Raw genomic sequence first — 21,648 nt, 5'->3', positions numbered from 1 at the left:
ATAGAAAGACCTGTTGTGAAGATTATATATATTTGCGAACCCCTTCTGGTAGCTCACCCACAAAGGGTGCCCTTACCAATATTTTTATTTGTATTAGATAAAGTATGATAATTGAATACTTTGATCGACAATATCTGGAACCTCACACACATTTTAAAATTGTCTAAAAATTATCACATATCCCATGAAGTAGTCGATAAAGTCCAAACCTGGCACGTCGCAATATGTATATCATATTTATTTAGCTCCGATACAAAATGGACAATGTTGGTCCATTCCCTTGAAACCGACTCCATAGAGGGTCAACAATTTGAATAATCATAACAGAAGTCGAAATATATTTAAATAATCGAACATTGGCTGAGGGTATACATCTATCGCCTAAACCGACTGATACTTTTTCACAAACATTTTTCATATCCGGATGTGATTGATTTCCAAAAAGCCATATTTTTTATTTTACTAAGAAAAACTCTTGAAACAAATTATATTATTCCTGCTAATTAAATTGATTAAAACCAAATCAGATAGAAATCCCAATATATGCAGCCAAGCCCAACAGAAAGAGCAATTGAAAGCCATCAATTTTTTAACAAAAGCACGAGCAAGACTATGGCTGGCAGTCGAAAACGGCATGTGGTGGGGGCCACTGAAAATGAATACGCTTCGTGAATGAGTCATCGTCGGTACAATCATTTTCACTTTTATTTTGAATTTTCCTTTTCGTTTTGTTTTTTTTTTTCGAAAAGAAAACACAAATTTCCACTAAAAACCGAATAGTCAGTCAGTCAACCGGCCAGCCAAGTCGTAGGCCTTCGGGCGATACGTAAACACATATTGCAGAGATTTTTATTGGGAAAATCAAAAACAACAACGATGAGAAGATATATGCCTGACATACTGAGATCATTAGTGGTTGGCAAAAGAGAACATTTTCATTTCTTTTTTTTTTGGCATAGGAAATGATCTGATTTTTTGTTGTTCTTTTGAATGCTAAAAATTTATACCCAACCGAACATTGTGTCGAGACCTGAAATTTTTTAGATTTTTCACTTGCTTGGCTTTGTAGGCCTTTTCCAAGTAGATATTCCTTAACACACACACAAACATAGAGGGCCAGTGATTGACAAATGACCGCTTGAGTGTATTACCTCAATGGCCTTGGCCATGTTGGGGTATCCCTTGTTTGGTAGAGATTTATGAGTGCTCGAATATATTTGAAATTTGAACGTTTTACCCATAACGTCCTCTAGATTTGTCGTCTTGAAGAAAATCATAGATATTTTCATGTCGTTGCAATCATTAATCATTATTGGAAAGAATTTTTCTTGTTCCATTTTTCACCCCGCCGTTGCAGATATTTATTTTCCGGACATGTTTTATTTTAATTCCCCAATTGGTGAATAAGCAAACCCCCAGCATATGACCGATTGTCCAGGGAACAAATCTAATGAGAAGTAAACAAAACGCGTCAATAGTCATTGTGACGTCTGTACATTTTGTGGCCACAATAAAATTCTTCAAAATATAATCATCCGAAATTTGGTTCAATGCATTGGCGTAGATGGGCGGGTGTCTTCATGGGGGAGAGGTTGTGCCATTGTCCTTTCATAATGTCCTTTCCGATAAATTTCATATCCTCCTCAGGTCTCTGGTTGAGGGAATTATTTATTGAATTTTAATTTTTGTAATTTATGAGAGATATAAACATTTAAAAATGTGACTCTTTGTGGAGGAGGTGCCATAGGGAGTTGGTCGATATTTGTCATCTTCAGATTATGCATTTATAAAAATTCTGCGATTTGTAAAATTTGAAGAGAATCGAGAATTTGAAACGTATTTCACATTTTATGAGAGTCATAATTATTCGAAATATTGACCCGTTGTGGGCCAATTTTAACAATTTTTCCGACTTCTCAATACTCTTAAAACTTTACTGTCCAATATCCTGTAAGGATCTCATAGAAACCATAATTCATTTTTTTTTAGCAAAACCAATTGGGAAACTAGTAAAAAATCAGTTAAAATCGGCGGGAACGTAAGTTTAATACCCTCCACCAATAGGGAAAAAATATTCTCCTTTTATATTTTCTATATATTTTTCTAAGATATCCATTTAAAATGGCAATGCTCATAAAATTCTCGAACTCTCAGTACTCCTAAAACTTCACTGTCCAATATCCTGTAAGGGTATCATAGAAACCAAATTCAATTTTTTTTTTATCAAAACCAATTGGGAAACTTTTAAAAAATCAGTTAAAATCGGTGGGACCGTAAGTTTAATACCCTCCACCATTAGGGGAAAAATATTCTATTTTTATATTTTCTATATATTCTTCCTAAGATACTCATTTAAAATGGCAAATTTGAAAAATATTATCCAATAATGGAAGAAGATTGTTATTTAATAAGACAACCGTAAAATATGTTAAGGAACCCATCAAATGCTGGCTATAATTAGGAAAACCCCATTGCAATATCTGACTAAATTCATCGAAATTTCGAATATCGAAGGGGTATCATTATATAGAGATGAAGTAATACGTGGATCTTGATATAGAACACTTTTAGGCAAGGGGAAGACAATTCCATGACAATTTTCGACCAAAATCATGAAAATACCGAATATCTGGAAGTAATTTTTATGGGTGCTTTATGCAATCGCAAGCCTATTTACACAATTTTTGCTCAGAGTCATAAGTACCTATTAAGAACTTCACATATCGGATTCTAGACAAATCCGTTAAAAATTTTAGCTAAGATCATCAAAATACCGAATATCGGGAGGCACCGTAAAATGGGGGGTTTAGACAATGTTACACCTATTAACACAATTTTTTGTTAGATTCATAAGTGCCTATTATGTACATCAAACATCGGATTGGAGACAAATTCATAAAAATCCTCAAAATAACAAATATCGGGAGGTACCGTTATATGGAGGCTATATGATATCGTGAACCTATATAGACTATTCTCTTTCAGGGGGTAAAGTGTCCGAAATTAGTAACTTCAAGTGCAGAATTTCAACCAATTCCAATGAAAATGTGGCTATACTTATCAAAAAAAACCTAATGTCGGAAGGTACCTTTATATGGAGATTATACGATATCGTGGAGCGATAATAGCCCATCTTCGACCTTGACCTGCTTGCAGGCAAAAATATTTGATCTGTGAAAAAGTTTTCGTTCCTATTTTAATTCATTGCGACTATAGCATGATTACAACAGACGGTCACACAGACGAACGGAAAGGGCCAAATCTTTTTAGAATTTTGCGCTGATCAAGAACTTTGTAGGGTCTAAAATCATTATTTCACTTAGTTACAAACTTTATATATCCTCCAAACTATGTATAGTGGAGGGTATAAAAATATATCAAACACCCTCGAGATAAATTAAGGCATAAATAGGATGCTCATTTATAGGCGCTATACGCAAACAATTGACATTTGTTGCGAAAAGGTGTCCTACGGCAAGAATTGTTTCCCTCTAGTTCATAGCTCGGTACACCGATTCCTGAACGTATGAGCGATTTCATAAATCTCATATCACTCATACGCAGAGTTTTCATGCAAACGACCGATGTTCATGGAACTAGATAAGGAACAAAAACATGTCTTATAATAAAGCGATAGCAAAAAGAGGACCTATATTAATAATTTATTGCTAGCAGAGTTTTATAATATTAATTCAAAATAACAACATTTGATTTAAATAGGAAGTATATTCCAAAAATAGGACCGACATGACCCATTTTTCAAACTAATAGTTGTTGAAGTAATCCTAGCGTCTGTGCAAAATTCCTAAGCTCAATATTAAAAGTTGGGAAATATACCCCAACATTTCTCTCTTATATATGGTCATGTAGAGACCCCCAGATTGGCTGTACGGAGATGGACAATATCGGTCCAATCCTTCTGGTACATCCAAAAAAAAAAAACAAAAATTAGAAATTTAAAAAAATATATTTTGCACAGAAATGCGATGTAAGAGTAATTATATAATGCGATGTAAGAGTCTGATTGTCCTCAAATTACACACATCGCAATATTTTTATTAACCTAAGGTATGTTATAAAGATGGAATGTATCGATCCATTCCTTCTGCACACAAAGGGTCAATATTGTGAATAACTATGAAGCTCATATAACGCGAAATTAACATCCGCTATATCTGGTACCTAACGCATATTTCCACATTTTCCAAATATTTGCACATATCTCATATGAATTATAGGAAGTAGACGATATAGTACAAATCTGGATTTATTTATGTCAGACTTATGCCAGATTCGAATTGGATAATATTGGCCAACTGCTTCGAAACCTCCCCCATAAAGGGTCAGCACTTAATAATCATAACTCAAGGGTGGGGTATACAGCTGCCGGCAAACGGACCGATACTTTTTAACTTGTTTTATTTTTGTTATAATAAAAAGACGTAACAACTTTTCAATCAATAAAAATTACAGAAAAGACCTGTAGATATGTATGACGAATAATAATTTAAAGAAAGTTTTTTAAAATTTTGAAAGGGCCAAAAAGACCCGTTTTGTGACCCGCATGAGTTTTAAAAATAATCGACCAATATAATCCTCGTATTGTTATCAGTAAAATGGCCAAAATAACTAAACTCCTAAAATTAAGGGATTTTAAAAAAAAATCTTCATCCGAACATTCCAAAAAAGGCTGAACTTGCATAGTGGAATTCGTCCCTGTAAAGTTATAAAATTAAGATGAAGTTGAAAGTTTACCGCTGCTTTCTTTGTCTTCTGTATTATCTAGAATTTATCTACCAATTCCCTAGAATTTATAGCAGATTTCGTGGCTGTTTTCTTGAGACATCATCTTTGTTTTGTACCATACGATTTTTGTCTGAAGTAAATACTCTTCACCCAGGTAGTGAATCAATAAACAAGGTTTTCAAAACTTGGTGACGTTTTAAATCAATAAATTCAATCAATTTTAATTTCAATTTCACAATATGAGGTCATAAATCGCATCTACAGCTTGCCTGCGACATGTGACGATTAAAAACAAATAACAATAACCAAAGCCAGCTAAAGTTGAATGTACCATTAGTTTTCTCCCGAATTGTGGATAAGTCAGCAACAAATACCGTGGGAACAAAATTCTTTAGTGCTTGCTTGTGCTGTGCTGTGCTGACCCATAATACTTTCGTGGAATTTGTTTGCATCATCCACATACCTTACTTGTAGGGATATTCTAAACATGCCATTTATATCCATAAGCAACACAAATGGAAATTCCATTCCAAAAATTCCAAAAAAAAATAACCTTTGTTTGATCTCAAAATTGTAGGGGGATCAATGAGATGGGTTTTGTTTGAAGAAAAAAATGGCAATAAGTAGATTTTAATTTCCAACAAATACCTAATTATTTAATAATTAATAAAAATTGACATAAAGAGATTCTAATTTTGTCCTAAAGATTTTTTTTAATTTCATTTTTAAATTGATTTTAATTTTTGTGGCGAAATTGAAGCTTTAAATTTGTTTTGTTTTTTTTTTCACAAATTTATAATTGTGGTGTAGGTTATGATGTGCCTAACAAAACAGCAGCCGTGGTCAGGTAAACAAGCCAGCTCGAGAGAATACCAATGTTGTCTGCTGTTGTTGTTGTTTTGAGAATGTTTGTTTTCTTAATGAGCAAAAGAGAAGTGATGCCAACATAGATGCAGTTAAAAAGCCAGAGATAGCTTTTAGAGGCAAATTTTTAATTAAGCGTCTGTCTATTCTTATACGAGATGACATTTTAATCCAAGAAAATCTAAAATGAGTCCTTTACCCACAGAAGATCTTGAAATCTTTGCAATTTATAAGCATTCAACATTTAATATATAAAATTTATATAGAAAAATCACCTTTTAAAAAAAAAAAAAAAAAAATATCACCTTTTTTTTGAAAAAACTTTCCAATACCCAATTCTGTTCTAGATTCCTCTGCTTTTCTTATAACGTAAAGTGTTTTTATACCCTCCACCATACAAAGGGTTTATTAAGTTCGTCATTCCGTTTGTAACTCATCGAAGTAATAATTTTAGACCCAACAAAGTTTATATATTGTTGATCAGCGTAAAATTCTAAGACGATTTACCCGTCTATCCGTTGTAATCACACTACAGTCCAAACGAATGAAGATAGGAAGATAAAAAGTTGCACAGATCTGTCTTTTGTCTGCGGGCAGGTCAAGTTCGAAGATGGGCTATATCGGTCCACGATATCGTATAGCTCCCACGAACGATACCCCCGATTTTCGGTATTTTGATGATTTTAGCCACATTTTTCAATGGAATTTTCAAAATTCCACACAAAGAGTTCCTCGTGAGTACTCTACCACCTGGAAAAGAATTATACATATATGTGTCCACGATATCTTATAGCCCCCATATAACGGTACCTCTCGATATTCGGTATTTTGATGATTTTGGCCACACATTTCAATGAAATTGTCTGAAATTCCCCACAAGGAGTTCTTTATGAGTACTTTACCACCTGGAAGAGAATTATATATATAGGTCCACGATATCGTATAGCACCTATATAACGGTATCTCCCAATATTCGGTTTTTGATATATACATAGGTCCACAATATCGTATATCCCCCATATATCGGCGCCTTCCGATATTCGGTATTTTTAAGATTTTAACAGAATTTTTAATGGATTTTATTTATTTATTTATTTTTTTTTTTTTTGAAAATTTGCTAATTCGTTTCAAATGGTGGAGGGCATTCAAAATTCGTCTCGGCCGAACTTACTGCTTTTTTACTTGTTTTTTTTTTTATACTTGGTTCAATTTTGTATATCGAGTTCTTATAGTCCACAACTTTTTTTTATGGAAATCCTAAAAGTGAAGTTAAAGCTGGATTGCTGGAACATTCAACAATGTAATATTTCTCTATTTTTGATTTTTCATCTCCTTAAAATATTGAATTGAACTCTTCTCTTGAAGATATATTGATCGTTTCGTTTCAGTCCCTCTTATACTATACCCAAAAGTCTTCGTGTTTTCAATTCATATTCAAATATTTTTTGTATATAATATGATGGGTCTTGCATGATTCACAATTGTATGCATATCATTTAGGCTAAGGATGAATCTGGCTTTCGCCAAACCCTTTACAATCCTTGCCTGATACAATATAATGGCTTAAATTTTGTATAAATGTATTTAAAATGTGTACCGAATTTTAAATAATTAGAAAAAAAAAACACGCATAAATGGCAACATTGTTCTTTCCCATCTCTGATCATTCTCTTACAAAAATTACACTATGCTCACAATCTGACTCTTTGATCTTACATAAATTAGATAAAGTGAAAAAATAACATTTCGTTTTCTGTATTGCGGTTCCCATTGAGAACAGAAGAGAGGGAGAGACTCACTCACTCTTATTCTCCAACAATTGATGTTGCCGATGGCTGGCGGCGGCTGATGCTGCCTCCAAGCATTTTTGAATTGGCATGAAAAATCAGTTGAGGCTCACATATTGACGCGATCGACTGTGACTGTCTGTGTCCGTAACGTCAATGAAAGACTTGCTAACAAATCCGAAAACAAAATACGTTAACAAATACACAATGTTTAAAATAATGGCAACAATAATAAACAAATTGTAGAGACAAAAAAAATTAAAACAAAAAGATACACCCCAAAATCAACAAATACTCTATTGTTTATAACAACAATTGAATAATAAGAAATGTTCATGCAAGAACAAAATGATGCTACAAATCGCGGAATGAAAAAATCGAATTTGTCGTTTTGAAAAAAAAAAAATCGGAGATTACCAAAAAGTTTGCATCTATTTTAAAAATTTTTCAAATTTGAAATTTATTTTTAAACTGTAACCCTTAGTGTTGCAATGTACAAACAAATAATTAATACCATGTGTGTGTTGCCACAATAATTGTTATTGTTGTTGTTGTTATGGTATTCAAGTGAGTGGCCACCGGGAGATTATCACCTGTACAATTCAAGCCAATAAGTAGTGGATACGAAGTGGATATATGTAGTTCTCTATTCAAATGTTGAAATATTTTCAAATGAATTTCGGAAATGTGTGATTCTTTGACAACACCAGTGATTGCGCCATTGAAACAAACGGATTTACACAGCTGCTGGTTTATTTATAGTAAGGAAGGATTACGCTTGTTCTTCTCACACTGTGTTGTTTTTGTTATTCGTGTTTTTGTTGTCGTTTGTTTTGTTTATATTTTAAAGTTAATTTAATATGATTTGAATTTTCTATTCTGCCAAATTCTGCATATTACAATTTGTTTTTTTTTTCTCATGTGACTCATAAGACTAGCGAAAGACTAGGTCAAATACAATATCAACAATGTTGTGAAATAAAAATATATATTTTTTATTTATTTTCAATTTGTACAGAAACCTAGCCGATAGGGCCATGGACGGTTCCAAAAACTTCTATACATGACTACTTTAAATTAATTATAATATCCTTAATCTTAAAAGACTTACTTAGAATTAAACACTAAAACAAATTTACAAATGAACAAATTTAACATGACTGATTGACGGTTCCAAGAGCTCCTATACATGACTACTCTAATAAATAATTAATGTTAAATAATAATTGGAAAATAATTATATTTATTTTTAAAGCCCCCCTGATTTATCCAAATAACCAAATAGGAAGAATTCCTAGTTTTATTGAACTTTTAATTCGAGAGCAAGCAACCTTCTTTTGAACCCTGCATTTTAGGCACACAATGTATTTGGCAATATTTCAGTTATTGTTGAAAACTTCTTTACAAGGGATTGTAGCAAGAAAAAATATTCTGCAAAATAGTTTCTCATAAAATCGTGTGTTGAATTAGCAGTAAAAACGCAAACAAATAATTTTCACTTGTAATATACAGGGTGAGATGAATAAAACTGCAACCAACTTCAGACTGCTGTCAATTCTAAGACACTCGTCCGACAGCTGTTACAAATTATTCCAGTGACAGCTCATTATATTGTTTACAAGCGTACAAAAGCATTTCGGTGAGAATTTTCCAGAAGAAAAATTATTTGTGATGGAATTCAAGCGTGATAATGTGATTTCTTTAAATTTGGCTGGAAAACCACGAGTGGCTATCATTGGAGTACTCCAGCATTTAAATGTAAATAAATCTTTTGTGTCTCGTACCATCGCTCGTTACGGTGATACTGGTAGCGTAGCCCATCAACATCAGCGGAAATGGTTCGAAAAGTAAAGAAGCGACTTGATCGAAAAATGGCTCGTGAGCTGAACATATCGCAATATTCCATTCGGCAAATATTGAAAAATGAGCTCGGGGTAAAGCCATTGAATTTCCAAAAAGTAAAAGAACTTACACCGCAACAGAAGGAAAATAGACTCAAAAGAGCTTAAGAGTTGCTTAGCTTGGCCGAAAGTGGTGAACTGCCGAATTTGGTTTTCTCCGCTCCGATGAGAAAACATTCGTTGTCCAGCTGTTTGTAAACAAACAAAATGATCGTTACCAAAGAGGTCAGCTGAAAATGTGCACCTTCGGTTGGCCACCAGGACTCAAGCGCCGCCATAACAGCTGATGGTCGTTCTCCGCTCGTATTAATCGACCTAAATAAATACCGAATATTATTGCGAAAAAATTCTGGGGGGTGTATTAAAGCCTTGGGCACGCAAACATTTTGGCCCCAGACCTTGGACATTCCAACAGGACTCAGCACGCGCCACCCAAGAGGTTCCTCGCTTCATTTCCAGCGCACAATGGCCACCAAAATCTCCGGATACCAATCCGTTGGACTATTGTGTCTGGAGTATTTTGGAAAGCAAGGTTGGCACTAAAAAATACCAAAGTGTCGATCGCCTCAAGCAAGCGCTTCGCCGGAAATGGGCCAAAATACCGCAGAGAAACATTCGGGCATCGTGAGACGGTTTCATTGGCCGTTTGAAGGCCATAATTCGTGCCAAAGATAATCAATTCGAACAAATTTAAACTTATTCTAAAATTTGATGCTATTTCCGACATTTTTGAAGTTTGAAGGCCATAATTCGTGCCAAGGATGACCAATCCGAGAAAATTTAAACTTATTCTAAAATTTGATGCTATTTCCGACATTTTTGCTTTCATTCAATAAAATTTAAAAATTATGGCGTTTGAATTAGTTGCAGTTTTTTTTTTATCTCACTCTGTATAGGGTATCGAAGTATTCCACTTCATCTAATACTGATTGAATTTTTAGGATCTGCAATATTTAAAGAAAATAGAAAATTAATTTTTATTTATTTTTTTTTTTTTTTGCGAACAATTGTTAGTCAAAATATTAACATTTTGTGGGGGAGATACCAGAAGCACTGAGCGATAAATTCCATGTGTACATTAAATATCTGATTTGAAAAAATATTTAGATATACCAATTTGGAAAATATTCGCTGACTTGTTTTGCAATTTAGGAGAGATATAAGTATTGAAAACTATGCGACGTTGTGGGGGAGGTACCAGAAAGGGTCGGCCGATATCATTTTTACACCAGATCTAGCTTTAGCAAAAATATTGGGATACATGAAAATTGAAGAGAATCGGATCCTTATTTTATTGTTTTCTTTGTGACCACTTTGTTGGTGATGCACCAGGAAGAGTGAACCGATATATCCCATCTACACAGCAGATCTTTTTGTGTGGGAGGTACTTAATATTGCCAATTTTCGCACCTGACACTACTAAAAAATTTCGATAAAAATATTACGATTTGCAAAGTAAGCACCAAAGTGGGCTTAAATTGAGTTTGGGGGCTATGCTCGAATTGACCTGAACATTTTGTGTAGGTCTTATAAACCTGATTACGGAAAAGTATTCTTTTCGTGGGGGAAATACCCGGTTATTTGGCCCGGAAGTTCGGACACAAAATCCGGGTTTTACCCGTTTCTATGTGGGCATCATTTGAGAGCTTATGGAAATGCCTATCTAACAAGGGTTGATTTTAATCGGTTCTGGACTAAGAAAAGAAAATTGGTATTTTGGTACCGGAACTTTTTGAAAAAGTCGAAAATGGAACCCTTATGGGGTACTAAATACTACGCCCTACATTGTAACCTACATTCTGGCCTTACCAAAATGGTGCCATAGTTATCGATATTTCTTGTAGTTCCTCAACTCAACTTGCTCCCCAGAAGGGGTGAACCGATATCCCCATTAATTCCCATGGCTGATCCCTCAAAATTCGAAGAATTCCGTATCCAAGCCATTAATATTAACTCAGGACTGAAGTGGTATGCAAAAGATAATTATCCTCCTTTCCGTCGCTTCTTCGTTTTTTCCTTATTAAGTAATATTCCAGTGGAAATTTTTGTCCACCACTGAAGGAACCAGCAGTTAAGCACCATCATCTAATTAAAAGAGTTTTTCGTCACTTTAATTCTATTTATTGAAGTTCCTTAATGACACATACGAATTGTAAATCGTTGATGAAGTTGGTTGCAGTTGATCATAACCCTTGCAACTTGGCAACATTGGAATTACTATTAAGAGGGCGGGCCATAACACGAGCTTATTTGCTACAACACTAGTTATTTAATTTGCTTCTTCCCATCAAAATCATTAATTTTTATTCATAGTTGTCTTGTCCTTTTTTTATTTGCAGCAAAAAGTGATGGTAAGGAACGTATAATGGTTACCGAAGCGAAACCGATTATAAAATCTGTCGATCAAATCAATACCAATTTACCCATTGATACAACCGACACAGATCTGGATGAAGACGATGAAAATGGACAGCCACTAGAAGTGCTGTTGGATCCTGAACTACAGCCCGAGCAACCAATACCAGATAATGCCGAATCACAGGAAATATTTAAAGAACATCGGCGGCTGGCAATGGAATATCTGAAAGTTAATACCAAGTTATACTATGCCCAAGACATAAAAGAAAGGATTCTTCTACAAATGGATCCAGCGGAGAGACAAGAGAAACAAGAACTGTTAAAGAAAATCAAAGAGAAGGTAAACCTTTGAAAAATTAAATTTCATTTAAATGTTTTTAATAATTTTATTCTCTTTCAGCAAGAACTGTTGGAATTATACAATAATCTAAAACAACATTGGGACACAATGCGTTCTTCTTCGCAACCGCCTGAAGATAACATTGCGCCCGGTAGTTCAGATGCAAATGCCAATGGTGATTTGCTAACTGATGATAACTGGGTAGTCATACAGCGTAATCAAAATTCATAGTATTCAGCCAAAGAGGAAGATGAGCAGGAACAACATGAAGAAGATTTTATCGAAAGTATAGTATCTATTAACGATATATGCCGGGATGACGAATGATTATTAAGGGAATTGCATTTCTCATTCTTCCATGTGTCGTGATGTTTCTTCGGTCTTCTGTATGTATGTGTTGTATATATATGTTTTAGTATGTGATCTCAGGTTATAAGGCAGTTAGTTAATAAGATAATTTTAAGTATAAAATTGAGATGTATGTTAGTTAGTGTTCCATTTAGTTCTTAAGATACACTAAGTATTTAGGTGCATTTGAGGTATAACATCCGGTTTCATTAAGAATTGGCACATCTCAACATTTCCATCAACGCAAGATATGTTATAAATATGGTAGAGATCGGTCTATTCCTTCCGGTACCTCCCCCATAAAGGGTCAACACTTTGAATAACCAAAACGATCATAAAATTCGAAATAAGCATCCGGTTCTCTTTAAATTATACACATTACAATATTTTTATTAATCCAAGGAACATATAGGTCCACTCCTTGAGGTGCCTCCCACACGAAGGTTCAAATTTTTGAGTATCCATGAAGCTCATAAAACGCGAAAATAACATCCGATTCCATTCAGACTTGTCACATCTCAATATTTCCATCAACACAAGGTCTGTTGTAAAAATGGTAGAGATCGGACATTTCCTTCAGGGTTCAAGATTTTGAAAAACAAAACGCTCAAAGAAAGCGAACTAAGCGTCCAAATCCATTCATCAATATCCTCAAATTTTTCACATACCAACATTTTTGCTAGCACAAGATCTGTCGTAAAGATGATATACATCTGCCAACCCCATCTGGTACCTCGCCCACAAAGGGTAACAATTTCCAATACTTATATATGTCATAACTTAGGAAACAAGTCGGTGATTCTTTACCACTTGCTATATATTTATATTTCTCTTAATCAGAAATCTGATATGAATATGGAATTTATCGGAATTTATGATTTCGCATAAAATTGGATATAAATTTTCGATTTCGAAATTTTCCACATACCATAAGTCAAGGCTGGGTCTAGTTCCCACATCCTAAAAGTCCGGTTTTAATTAGAGATAGCGGGTTAAAAACCTAGAGAAGAAAGAAAAACGAATGGTGACTAGAATCGACAACTCGAAAGGAAACTGAAACACATGGGTTTCTATGAATTTTTTACTCGAACTCCAATGTCAAATTTAACAAAATGCTCTTGAATTGCGAATGGCACAAAAAATCCAGAAAAATTAGCTAAATCACAAAATGTGTCCTAAATTGAAATTGTTGGTACACACCAGCACTATTTTCTTTCAAGAAATTACAGAACAAGACAATATTCGTTCTCATTTAATTTGAGACATTTTTTGTATATTTTTGACTACTGTAGCAACTATCAATTCAAGTTATGGCATAAGTAAAACCAGTCGATTAAAAGCTGTGTGATTGGAGAAACCTAATTTAGCTCGACTTCGAATAACTGCTTTCTTTCGTTTTCCTAAGAAAAATTCCGGTTTATTAATATCTATTCTATTTCTATTTTTATATATTTTTCTGGCATCTTAAAATGCTTTGTCATGTAATGTCTTTTCGACTTGATTAGCCCATTTCAAAAGATCTCGGAGGAGCGTGGTAAAACTAAAAACCAAACTTTTAACTTGTAATAAATCTAGATGGAGCTATACATTTTCCTTATTCCTAAATGCACTCTAAATACTATGTGTATGCTTTTGATTATTTCATTAAATGAACATCAATTAAAATTATCTTAAGTTAATATTAAAGACTTTATTTATCTATATTAATTGACAGCTGTAACTCTATGTTAAACCTTGTAACTGAATATTATAAAATAATTGGGAATTCCTATAATTCGAAATGAAGAAAAATTGAAAAATCTGTTTTCAAATATACTTACATTACAAATTATCGTGATTCTCCTGGGGATAAATTCTTTCATTGGACATCGAAAAAAATCGAACGAAATTAATTATAATATGTTAGTTTGATTCAAATTAAAATTTCTGTAGAAACGACTGAAAATCTAATTTAAGAGATGAACACCAGTTGTTTTTACCAACATTTTCGTTGTATTAACCCAAAATAAATATGCAGAAATTAATTTGCAACGATTTTTTGTTTTTATGTCGAATGCAAGATTTTGTCCTTTAAACCTAAAACTTAAGTCAAACTTGTATTGTTATTCTATCTAAACTGTTATTTGTCTTAGTTTCTTTTTTTATTTTTTGTTGTCAAGTTGAATTAATTTATATATTTAAAATTTTTTACAAAATTATAAATGTAAAATATTGTTATATTACCCCCAAACAATGTAAATAAAAGACTTAAAATGAATAAATATTTTATAAGTAATACCAAAAATATGTTTTTGATGATTAAACATTTTTGAGTACTTTGTCCATTGTCCCATTAAACTTCAAAACTGACTAAAAAAATATAACTAAATAATTGAAGTTAGAAAATTTTTTTCAAATAATTTTTGATGCTTTGCACAGTTTTTTTCCATGGAAAAATCCGCAAGAATATTGGTGAATATATGTAATAAAATTATTTCGATATTTATATCCTACTCCACATATTGGTAAGGAGAAGGAAGCGAGATAGACCTATTATCCGATTAAGATGAAATTTTCCAAACAATATTTGTTGGTCCCAAGGACGAACCCTATTGAAATTGGTGAGAAAAGGTTCACAATTTAATATGACTCCCATATATATCTTCAACCGATTTCGAGTTAAATGTGCACTAAATGGCCAATATCAGTCCAAATTACCTGAATTTCAGTACATCCGACCGAATCCAGTCTATAAGCTAGTACAACAAATTTGGTGAAAATGGTTGAGATATAGTTATAGCTCCCATATATATGTTTCATCCGATTTCATCCCTCACATTAGTAATATGCACTCCTCAAGAATAATATTTGGTACCAGATATCAGATACAGCCCAGAGATACCTCTGTTAAATTTTATCAAGATAGGATCAGATTTGGATATAGCTCCCATATCTATCTATCTATCTATCTATATATATAAATGTAAGTTGTGTTAGTTACTACGATTATATCTTAAGAACCGCTGGATTAATTTTAACGATTCACACAAATTCGGAGTTGTCTACTCTCCGAAAAGGATAATATCCAAAAAAATCGCGTAAAAATGTGATATATTAACATTTTCATTTTGACTTTTCAAATGTACAATAGTAATGTTTTATTTTGCATGATTTTTTTCCATTTTGACTTACTTTTTTCTAATGTACATTTGTAGTGTTTTTTTATATTTTATTTTTGAATTCGAATATTTATACCAATTTATTTAATTGACTTGATTTCTTGAGAACTGAAATTGATGGCGGGTTACATGGAAGTGTAGTAGCGAATTATGTGGTGGCGAAACGGAATAGATGATATCGAAATAATTTAACGCGGTCACACCAAAGTTAAAAGATAATTACTTTTTCTAAATCGCTGAAAAATCATGAAAAAGAGATCTCATTGCAAAAATCAAAAAAACATTTTCAATGGAATCGAATTTTAAAGTAATAGTACATTCTATTGACAAACTTTGTAAGGAAGGATCTTAAAACATTTGCTGTAAAAAATCAGCGAAAAAGTTGAAGACTTTTTCAATTTGTTATTCTTTTTTTTTTGTCAATTTTTTTTTTCAATTTGTATTATCATATTGAATTCAGTGGATTTTTTGTGAACAAAATAAAGAATAATTTTTCACTAAAAAAATTAAATAAGTGCGAAATAGGATGTTAACTGACATCTACCTTTCAACTCCAGGGCCTACATCGTGGGTTAGCTGAAAGATGCGAACACATTTAAACAAACAAAAATTACCGAAAAAGCTTAATGGGGCTCATTTCAAAGCGTGACAATGATCCGTCCAATGAGAACTCAAAATGCAAAATTCTTTGGGAGAATAATAAGTAATATACCAATATTGAAATAAAAGGTGCAAAATAGTAGAGCGAATGGGACTTTTAGTAAGAAAAGGTTTTATATCCTTCCAGAAATTCTTCCCAAACATTCAAAATACCTAAAATCACTTTTGCAGGTCTTTATATCGATCATAACTCATGGATAAGGGAACAACCCGATTTCATATTTATATAACCATCTATGATTTAAGTTATTTTTGGGGTCTTGGCCGGCCACTTTTTTCATTTTTTGGCCCTTATTTGACATTTTTGTTTCTAAGGGGGTAGATAACCTCTTCGCATAAAATTTGAAATTTTCAGAATAGGGCATATATTGGTATTGACCACATTCATCAATTGATTTGGCTAAAAAATTTTATTTGTGCCACCCTGGGGTAGGGAACCATCATACAGATAATTGCCACATAGGAATTTATTTAAGTAAAGTCCCCACATTGGAGTATCCCCAAGTCCACTTTCACATCTAATGTGTGGTCAGAAAAGAAAATTTTGTATTCTATTGAATTTTTAACCCCCAAGAGAATATTGGTTGGGAACGTAGATTTGGGATGTGCATCCATATGAAATAAATTGTGGAAACATGAAGAAATTACAAATATAAGAAAGTAGCACGGGACCGAATATTTGTTTAATCATCATTGAATTATCCTATGATGAAAATATGGACTTTAAGGGGTCTCCAACTTGCAACTTAAATGGCAAATAAAATTAATTCCCATCTTATCATTCTGCCCTCAATTATGAGGTGGATAAAACTATTTTTACTTATTTAAATCACGCGAAATGCTATGACATGCTATATTGTTCTGCTATATTTTTGATTTGGCCTCTATTTGTCATCTTGGATTATAAGGGGTAGAAGAAAGTTTTCAATGTAGGTCGATATTTCGGAGTAGTGCCCATATAAAGAAGGTACCTCCTAATTTAACCACATTTCAAAGAATTTGGCTAATAATGCGTATTAGGGGGGTGAAAATCTTACACTAAAATTTCAACATATCTACAAATTTTAGAATTTTTATCCATGTTATAATACCCTCTCAAGTCCACCTTTTGGCGGACAAACAGACTGACATGGTTAGGGGGACTTATGAGGACTCTAATGCACAATCTAAGTTGCTAATGGGTTTAAAAAAGTAATTAACTTTGGCTATTCTTAAATCATTCAGCCCTCAATTATGTAGTATACAAAATACAGCAAATTTCAAATTACTGCTCATTTGACTGGAAGATTTTGCTACGATTTTTACCATATTAAAAATTAATTTGATTCCTTATATGGCGATAAGATTGATATATACTTTTTAATAGATTTGTATAGCACATCCACACAGTTGAAGCCCACGGTTTAAATATTGAAGCCCACTGGTTAAAAATGGGTACAGGTATTTTAAAACACTTTAAATCGACCTGTACGTGAACACTTATATCAGTCATATCTGTGAATAATTATGCTTGGGAATATATGCATAATAGACAAAAACTACGGGCCGGCAACGCGGACCGGGCCAGCTAGTATACTATATTTATTCGATATCATGTCTATTGTGCATCAAATGGCTGATATCAGCCCAAATAAACTGAAACAATTCCAACTGAATTCATCCTAGAAACGAGTACTTCAAATTTGGTGAAAATCGGTATAGATATAGCCATACATCTGTCAACTATCAAAATGAGTTTATGAGTCAGTCGTCGTTGAGCATTGACCGAGAGCGGACGCATCTAAGGAGCGTAGAGCATATTACATTTTAAACTTTGTATTTATTCCCAGAATTACTTTTATTTTTAAATAAAAACCATCTTGACAGAATCAGAAGTGGGATAAGAACAGAAATCTACAAGGAATTTCATCATTTTGGATAAGAATTGCAGAAAAATACTCAAAGAGCTGAGAAACTAAGGCGTCAAAGTGATGTAGTAGTGAAGAGCTCAATGCAAAGCAACAACGACGACCAAAGGAGAAACCACGCAAAGGCACCTAAACTCAAAAGTTCGAGTGAGTTTAGTGAGAGTGTGTAACGTGCTCAAAGAGAGCAAAGAAGAAAGCATCAATCAAAGGAGAATGTACAAAGGTATACTCAAAAGTGTGAGTGAGTAGGACAACGATAGTACATCAAGGAGATTGAAAGCAAGACATAAAGAGGAGAAACCACGCAAAGGCACCTAAACTCAAAAGTTCGAGTGAGTTTAGTGAGAGTGTGTAACGTGCTCAAAGAGAGCAAAGAAGAAAGCATCAATCAAAGGAGAATGTACAAAGGTATACTCAAAAGTGTGAGTGAGTAGGACAACGATAGTACATCAAGGAGATTGAAAGGCGTGCGGCTTCTAAAAAAAGGAATAGTTCTAGATTTGCTGAAGTAACGAATTAAAAAGGAAAATTCACAAGGAAAAGTATGAAGGTGAAAATAAGTTCGTTAAAGGTTGCGGAGCTAGACAAATTATTACTGGCAAGAAGCTTACCACGAACAGGAAATAAGTCCGAGAAAATTGCTAGACTCATGGCTTGCAATGGAAATGACGAAGTGGAAGTTGAAGATTCAGAGTCACAGGAGGATTTCCATGGATTTGATGAAGCTGAGACGGGTGATGAATCTCTAACAAGTCAAATGCGAGAGCTAAAGGATATAATGTTGACTCTAGCAAGAAGTGTGCAACAGTTAACAACACTTTCAACAGAAAGGGCTATTACGTCAAATGCAGGGTTAAATTCAAGGGATACAGAACAGCAAGTTCCAGCTGAAGTAATATCAAGACAATCTGGTTCCGGAACATCTGGTTGTTTAAAGGATTACATAGTAATGATACCAGACTTCGATCCAATTAAAGTAAATGTTACATCAGTCCAATTCATTGACAAGGTTGAAACGTTGCAAAGGCTTCATGGATGGTCAGATGAAACAACTTTGTTTGCAGTTCATCATAAAATGAGTGGTGTTGCTAAAATGTGGATAGATGCTTTACCAGTGGTTGAAACATGGAAAGAGTTCAGACAACAATTTTTAAAGGATTTCCCAAGTCGAGTAAGTGTTGCTGACATTCATCGTGAACTTATAGCTAGGAAACGAAACTCGAATGAGTCTTTGGTGGAATATTATTACGCAATGTTGGCCATAGGGAAAAGAGGAAGCGTAGATGAGGCATCAATACTGTCGTACATCATAAATGGTCTCAATGATAGCAGCTTAACAAGAACACTTTTAGCTATGAACCCGCAGACATGTAGTGAATTATTAAGGTCGTTGGAGAATTTGACCATACAAACGTATGCAAGGAAGCAAACAAAGAATGACGAGGATGACAAAACCGTAAGTGTCTCAGGTGGAGCGCCAACCAAGGGAGTAAAATGTTTCAATTGTAACAGGTTTGGGCATATCTCAACTAGTTGCCCACAACCATTGAAGAAGCCGAAGTGTAGTAAATGTGCAAAGATTGGTCACGATGCATCGCAATGCAAAGGTAAAGGTACAACTGTGGCAGCAATGACAGAAGAGTCTAAGGATTACTGCCCACCGGTTATGAAAGATGTTACGGTCAATGGTAAGACATATGAAGGTTTTGTGGACACTGGAAGCGACTTTACCTTAATGCGGAAAGCTGTAGTTCCAGAGGGTTGCGATATGGAAGTAACGTCAAAAAGAATGAAAGGTTTTGGTGGATCTATTGTTGAAGTGGTGGAAAATGTTCTGGCACTCACAACGAACATTAACGACTGGGTCTATCAACTGCAAATGTCGGATAAGAAGCTGAAACACATCTTTGAAGTTCTCAATGGTAATTTGCAAAACGAGGCAAATGAAATTAAGCAGATCAAAGCGGACTATGTAATAGAAAATGGGAGGCTATTTCGCAAAGTCAACAATATGAAACGTATGGTGATTCCAGAAAGAGTCCGGTGGCGAATAACTAAGGCTTGTCATGATGATTTGGGACACTTCGGTGAAGAGAAAACTCTCCAAAGGCTTCAACGTGATTTCTGGTTCCCGAGAATGAGACGTTATGTAAAATCATACATTCAGTCATGTCCGGAATGCTGCTACAACAAGGTAAAAGGAGGCAAGGCAGAGGGTGAACTACATATTGAGGAAGTCCTACCAATTCCATTCAGAAGTATCAACATCGACCACATGGGTCCCTTCCCAAAAAGTAAGAAAGGAAATCAATATGTATTCTTGATTGTCTGTTCGTTCAGTAAGTACACCATTATAAAGCCAACCAGGAATACAAAGACTGCTCCGGTTATAACAGCACTGCGAGAAGTTATGTCGATTTTCGGACAGCCACGAAGAATTGTATCGGATAAGGGAACGGCGTTCACGTCTAAAGAATTCCAACAGTTTGTGGAATACAACGGAATACAACATGTACAAACAGCAGTCCGAACACCAAGAGCCAATGGCCAAGCCGAGCGGATCAACCAGACAGTTTTGAATGCGTTGAAATGTCTAGTAGGTGATACAAAAGAATGGGACACTGAGACAACGACGATACAGTGGAGTATTAACTCGCAGCTGAATGCGACTACAAAGTTCAGTCCAAATGACTTAATATTCAACTTTAGTCTCAGAGATGTCAGTTACAATAGAATTATCCAGGCGGTTGGTGATGAAGAAAGAGAGAATTTCGATGTTAGGGTAATTCAACAGCAGGCTGTTGCTAACATCCAGAAACAAAAGGAAAAATGGAAAGCAAGATTTGACAGCCGTCATTCCAAGCCAACTCAGTACAAGGAAGGCGATTTGGTGGTGATAGACACGGTACCGCAGCCTACAGGAGAATCACATAAGTTGGATGCGCGGTATAAAGGACCATACATCGTCACGAAAATTATCGGAAACGATCGTTATCTGGTAGAGGATCTGCCGGATTTAAGTTTGAAGCAAAGGAAATATTGTGGTGTTATGTCGACCGATCATATGAAGCCCTGGTGCTATGGTGATCCAAGTCTCGAAATCGAAGATAAAGATGAGTCTGATGATGGTTCGCCCAGGAGGGACGAAGAGTCAGGAGAGGCCGAATTGTCAACTATCAAAATGAGTTTATGAGTCAGTCGTCGTTGAGCATTGACCGAGAGCGGACGCATCTAAGGAGCGTAGAGCATATTACATTTTAAACTTTGTATTTATTCCCAGAATTACTTTTATTTTTAAATAAAAACCATCTTGACACATCCTATATATATATATGTTTCAACCGATTTGGGGTTTTAAGTCCCTCACATGCGTAATATGCACTCCTCAAAAATAATATTTAATAACGGATATCAGATACAGTTCGAAAATACCTCTACCAAATTTTATCGAGATCGGTTCAGATTTTAATATACTTTCGGTTTTACGGTTATTTTCCACCATATATGTAATATCAATATCCACCATATATGTAATATCAACCCAATTTCGTGAATGGTTACAACTAGGTCATGTCCTTT

The 21,648-nt window shown here is 34.3% G+C and overlaps 1 protein-coding gene across 2 annotated transcripts in view; it reads left to right on the top strand.

Moving 5' to 3' along the window:
- The window catches only part of LOC101898114 (mitogen-activated protein kinase kinase kinase 7), a 47,025-nt gene extending 32,870 nt beyond the window's left edge, over positions 1-14,155 (top strand). For both annotated transcript variants that reach the window (XM_005176976.4, XM_005176975.4), the window contains 2 exons: positions 11,638-11,996; positions 12,057-14,155. In XM_005176976.4, coding sequence (XP_005177033.1) covers positions 11,638-11,996; positions 12,057-12,227 — 530 coding nt within the window. In that variant the 3' untranslated portion in view covers positions 12,228-14,155. The remainder of the gene's footprint in view (positions 1-11,637; positions 11,997-12,056) is intronic.
- The last annotated feature ends 7,493 nt before the right edge of the window (positions 14,156-21,648 follow it).

Source organism: Musca domestica, unplaced genomic scaffold (assembly GCF_030504385.1).
Source record: "Musca domestica strain aabys unplaced genomic scaffold, Musca_domestica.polishedcontigs.V.1.1 2, whole genome shotgun sequence".
Lineage (NCBI taxonomy): Eukaryota > Metazoa > Arthropoda > Insecta > Diptera > Muscidae > Musca > Musca domestica.
This window is presented reverse-complemented; position numbering and strand designations above follow the sequence as displayed.